Source organism: Sceloporus undulatus, chromosome 6 (assembly GCF_019175285.1).
Source record: "Sceloporus undulatus isolate JIND9_A2432 ecotype Alabama chromosome 6, SceUnd_v1.1, whole genome shotgun sequence".
NCBI lineage: Eukaryota > Metazoa > Chordata > Lepidosauria > Squamata > Phrynosomatidae > Sceloporus > Sceloporus undulatus.
In genome coordinates, this window is record NC_056527.1 from 55474183 (window position 1) to 55480291 (window position 6109).

Consider the following 6109-nt stretch of genomic DNA (forward strand, 5'->3'; position numbering starts at 1 on the left):
AAAAAAACCCACAAAACCCAGGGCTAACTATGTTGTACACAGTGCCTGTTCAAAGTACAGTGGTGCCTCGGGTTACGAAATTAATTCGTTCCGCCATTCCTTTCGTAACCCGAAAATTTCGTAACCCGAAACACTTTTCCGTTAGCACTGGAAAGCCTATAGCTGCACTTTGCAGCATTTGAATTTCACGCCGAAATGAATTTCGTAACCCGAAAAATATTTCGTAACCCGAAACAGTTTTTGCCAATCCAACTTTTTCGTATCCCGGAAATTTCGTAACCCGATCATTTCGTATCCCGAGGCACCACTGTACAAAAGCAGAGGTCTGTGCCCAAATTCAGGAGAGGGAGATGGGTCAAATAGGGAAAAATGAGCAACTCTTTTAGTGATAACTGTTAGGGATGATGGGAGTTGCAGCTCTTCTCCTGGCTTTCACTCTCACCCCCCTGGTCAGCGGAAGAACAACCAGTTTGACCAGTAGCTCTGAGAATTGGCTGAAGATGTCTTCCAATCTTCTCTGGAGTCTGCTGGTTCTTGTTCAGCTCTCAAGACACCAGTCAACACAGTAGTCTTCTTAAAAAGATCTACTTTTATTCTAATATATACACTATGCACAAAACAATTCACTACTCACAAAACTCACACTACTATACTCCTCAATACCCACAAAAAGTATTGTCATACATTATTGCTTATATAGACATTTGTCTCTCTATTCATTATACAGTTGCCACCTCCTGGGCGTGTACATACATTATGATTGACATACCATACTTGGCTCAATCTAGACCTCACATTGCATCATACATTACTGTCCACTCAATGACTTTCAGGTGATGTCAATTTGCACCTTTTCACTTTGTCATTGCCTCATATGTCCTTGGCTTTCAGGACCTTCTAATTACATTACTTACAACACCTGTGTGACAATTCAATAACTTTTGCTGTGTCATGTTACTTTCAAATACATTCATATACATATTATATTTCTTGTGACTATATATCCCATGTGGCTTTTTCCTGACAATAACACAGTTAGCTGCTGCAAATCAGCTTTCTCCAATCAGTTACCTTCAAGAGATGTTAGACTGCAACTCCAGTGACCATGGCTAGTATGATCATAGCTGTGAGGATGATGGAGGTGGAAGGTTGCAGTAGGTTATTTTTCTATTGAATAGGTCTGGCGAAGACTTCACAGAGAAAGTAGACTCTGAGGTGATATCTGACAGATGTGAAAAAGGCATTTGAGCTGATGTCCTGCAACTCAGTTCTGTGCATTTGGAGTAGAAAGGGAGAAAGTGTGCAGTTGCTGGAAGAAATGGATGCATATAGGGGTAGAAGAGCTGCAAATGTAGGGAAGTGTCAGTCTGGACATACAGACAAGGCTGTGTAAGCCTTTGTAAGTACAAGCAGGGAAGAAGCTCTTGAGATATTATAATTTCTAATATGAGAAGAGTTACATTGGACCAGAGTAAAGGTCTGCCAGTTTGGTGTTTAGTATTTAATCTGAGCTGGGTATGGCAACCTGTCCTGCATTCACTGAAGGACAGGTACATGCTTTCTTCTCTGTCTGTGGTGTCTGCTAGTTCTGCAGACTCACAGAGAGCATTCTAATCAGCTTCCAGGCACACTGCCCTTTCCTCCTTCTCAACTGGGCCATTCATGGAATGATTTATGACATCTTCCTGCTCTTCATGGGATTCATCCAGGGTGAGTTATGACACCCCCCAAGTAAGTGGGTATCATGACATATTGCCTCTGAAGCTTATGGCATCATTTCATTATCACACCTAGTTTTCCAAGACAGACTCGTTCTCTGTGAACTAGCCTACCCTTCTTTTAAAGCCTTTCTTTCTTATAACTGTTGAATTTGTAGCACAATGAGTAGGGCTTTCTTGGTATCAGTTTGCTTTATTGGCTGGCCCCATGTTCCAGCAAGAGTCAGTGCAGTGTAGTGATTTGAGTACTGGTCTAGGATTCCAGATGATTAGAATTCATATTCCCACTCAACCATGGAAACCATTGGTGACCCTGGGCAAGTCACACTCTCAGCTGTAAAGGAAGGCAATGATAAAATCCCTCTGAATAAATTTTGCCGAGAAAACCCTATCGCCATAAGCTGGAATTGAAGGCACATAACAATAACACCCATATTCCTGCATTGAAACAATGGCCTTCTGCCTATCCTGGTTCACATGAAAATTTTGTCTGATCTTCTCTCTTGCCTGATATCCTGCAAGTTCCTATTGACAGCTTCACTCCTCTTCATTCAAACAAGTATTTCAAATTGTAGACTCAGTGATGGGCCTGCAGATGGCAGAATATACCAAATTTGAATTTATTTATTTATTCTCTAAGAGACTTGTATCTTACTCCAGACAAATAGCCTGTCAGGGTTTAGAATCAGATCAGATCATAACATATCACAGAATGGGTTTTAGAATTGGAAAGATATTTTGTAACTCATCTGATCTAGTACCTGTTTAAGGCAGAAATCTTGCAATTACAATAACCCTGACAGCCTTCAATCAGTTTGTACTTAAAAAGCTCATCCAAAGGGAAGTCCACTGTCTCTTCAAGCAAGTATGTTCCACTGTTGAACAGATCCTACCATCAGGGCTGCATCCGCAATGTACAAATAATCCAGTTTGACACCACTTTAAGTGCCATAGCTCTATGCTATTGAATTCTGGGAATTTTCTAAGCCAGTTTTGTGAGGCAGTTAGCCTTCTCTATCAGTGCCATGGAAAACTACAATTCCCAGAATTCCATAGCACTGAGCCTTGTTAGTAAAAGTAATGTCAAACTGGGTTATTTCTGCAGTGTGGATGCAGCCTAGGAAGAGTCTTCTAACATCCAGCCAAAATCTCATAGGCTTCCATTTTGACCTATTGATTCTAGACTTGGAGCAAATGGATGCATCTGACCTATTTTCTGCATGGCAACTCTAAAGATATTTTAAGACAGCTATCATGGCTTTCCTTAATCTTTTTTGCAGGATAAAAATATTCAACCCTTTGAACCTCACTGGTTTCTAAACTCCATTTGGCCACCTTCTTCTAGATGAGCAATAGTTTGTCACTGTTCTTCTTAAAGCATAACAGCTGGAATTGGGTGAAATACACTAGCAACTTGACTTCTGGTTTGTTTCTTCTTAAAATTGCTCCCCGTCTCAGCCTTTTGAAATTCAAAACAGGATAATAAGGCACAATCCCTTGAAAATTCTTTATCAGACCCTTGCTGTTAATCAGTTGATTTGATTAGTTAACAAGATGCTTCAAAGAAGTTAAGAGACATGTTTGCTAAGTCTCTTATGAAGAGTTAGATCTTGTGCACACAAACAGGAGTTAGACTATCATGGTGATACCAGCTTAGGAAGGGATAAGGACAAAGAGCTAGAGCAGTATACTAGTTAAGAAAATAAGCTAACAGAATGAAAGTCCCTCCTTCAAATGTGAGCCCAAGAAAATCTTAGATGAATTACCATTTTTCAGTCATTACATTTGTAGTAGGGGGACACAGGTATTATGGAGATTTATTGTCACTGAATAAATATACAAATAATAGCCTGCTGTGCATTATTATTAACTCAATAAAAGAGCTTTGGGCACCAGATGAAAATACTTTCTACATAGAAAATATTATTCAAAACTTGGGGAATTTATTTTTGGATTACAGCTCCCAGAATCCCACAGTCAGTGTGACCCATATACATGGAGGCTTTGGGACTGTAGAAAGTTATAGTCCAAAAAAAGTATGATTAAAATAAAATATATGATTAAAACTTACACACACACAATCTGATACAACAATTAGCAATATCCAGCATATTGTATAGTGGTGTCACTAGTGGGTGCAGGGTGTGACATTTCTTTAAAATGTGGAAGAGATGAGCTAAAGATCAGTGGGAGGAGAAAGGAGAGGCTCCAGGGTTTTTTAATTAAAATTTCAATTTTTTAATATATATATTTTTTAAATTTAAATATCTTTTAAAATTTTCTTTAAAAATATCGCATTTTACCAAATTTTCACTTTCAGCACATGAAACTTTTCATGTGTAAATATATGTATGTATGATACTGTAATTTAAAGGTATACAGTCAGTTCTCCATAACCACAGAATATTTTATCCATGGATTCAACCATCCACAGATTGGAAATATTACAAAAATAAATATATTCCAAAAAAAACTTTTTGCTATTTTATGTAATTGACACCATTTTTACTACATAATGGGACTTGAGCATCTATGGATTTTGGTATCCATAGCGGGTCCTGAAACCAAATTCCTGCAAATACCAAGGGCCCGCTGTAATTTTAATTTTGCTAGTTGTTTATGAAATGGCTACAGTAGACCCTTGTTATACGCTGGGGTTTGGTTCCAAGATCCCCCATGGATAACAAAATCCATGTATGCTCAAGTCCCATTAAATATAACGACATAGCAAAATGGTGTCCCTTATAACAAAATGGAAAAATCAAGGTTTGATATTTGAAATGTATACTTTTTTTGAACATTTTCAAACCATGTATGCTTGAATCCATATATAAAAAATCCATACAGGGCTGACTGTATTACCATTATGTCTAGTAATATACAGGAATTACAATTTATGGGTAACTTTAGTACAAAAAACATTACCAAGGATTCTGTATGGTGTGGTATGGGAGGGGATCAATGTGTGTGTGTGGGGGGGGGGTGACACCATGAGTTACCGCACTGTTTGTTTGTAAATGTTGATTGAGTTTCATGTATGAAACCCAAGCAAGTGATCCCTCTACAGTGGTACCTCGGGATACGAAATACCCAGGTTACGAATTTTTCGGGATACGAAAAAATGCCATTGGAAATAATTGTTCCGGGTTACGAATGTTTTTTCGGGTTACGAAAAAACTTCGGCGCTATTTTAAAAGGAACCGCGGCTTTTCCCCATTAGCGCCTATGGCAATTCGGCTTACGAAGGCTTTTCGGGTTACGAACGGTGCCGCGGAACGAATTAATTTCGTAACCCGAGGCACCACTGTATTTAAAAAGGGCCTGGTTTGAGTTCAGTGGTAGTGTAGCAACTGTGGCCCGGTCTATATAAAATAAGAGAACACCACATCTTGGAAAACTTACTTTTAAAGATCTTTTTAGACATGGCCACATGTTAGCTGGAGGATTCTGTGAATGATAGTACAAAAAAGTAATATTTCCTGCTGATGGTTAATGGTAAACTCTGGTTTTGCAGATGATTGAGTCATGCACATGCTCCTCAAACTGTATTACTTCTTTGTTTGTGATTGTTCTCTTTTTCTAGCTCAGAACTTCCCTTGGCAAGGGAAGGGCATTTCTCCGTTACTCCTTAGTGCACCAAAGACTTGCAGATACTTTGCAACAGTGTTTTATGAATACCAAAGTTACAAGGTAAATGCCCTTTGCTCTTTTATATATTTGATTTCTTTTGTTTGTTAAATGTATATTCAGTCTTTCTAACTGCTGCTCAAGATGGCTAACAGTAGTATCATCCCAGTAAAACATGTGATAGAACTAAACCACAATACTGTATAGAGCCAGTAAAAGCATAAAAACAAGTATCAACACTCAAGCATTAACAAAAACAATAAAAACAATATCCAAGTAATTTCAGTAGATTCACAGATCAACTTGTAGGTTAAGGCCTCCAATAATAGAAATGTCTGCCTGTTGGCATAAAGTCGTGGAGGCAAACAAACTGTCCGTTGGAGAGTTGGTTTTATTTAGTATATACAGTTGGCCCTCCATATCCATGGCTAATATATATATGTCAGTGCAACTGCTGGGGTCCAACAACCACTGTCAACAACTCCAACGAGTCCTGGGGTTAAATCAGACCCTTGGAGCAGAGCTGGCAAATTTCCAGAAGCCGAAGCGTGGCTCCAAAGTCCAAGTTGGGATGACAGCAACTGGATGTCTTCCAGGAACTGCAGCAATGCAGGAACCTCCAGGGACACACAGCACACCGATGCTGTAGCTTCTTCTGATAAACCACCAGAGAAACAAAAGTCCCCAAAGTGCTCTTTATTCACAGTGCTATAATACAATACTAGATCTCTCAAACTCCACAACATACCAATCCAACTCCTACT

At 39.0% G+C, this 6109-nt stretch overlaps 1 protein-coding gene across 1 annotated transcript in view; it reads left to right on the forward strand.

The window, feature by feature from the left end:
- Positions 1–5306: 5306 nt before the first annotated feature.
- FYCO1 (FYVE and coiled-coil domain autophagy adaptor 1) overlaps positions 5307–6109 on the forward strand; it is a 49030-nt gene continuing 48227 nt past the window's right edge. Inside the window, exon 1 of the mRNA XM_042472232.1 lies at positions 5307–5408. Coding sequence (XP_042328166.1) covers positions 5389–5408 — 20 coding nt within the window. The 5' untranslated portion in view covers positions 5307–5388. The remainder of the gene's footprint in view (positions 5409–6109) is intronic.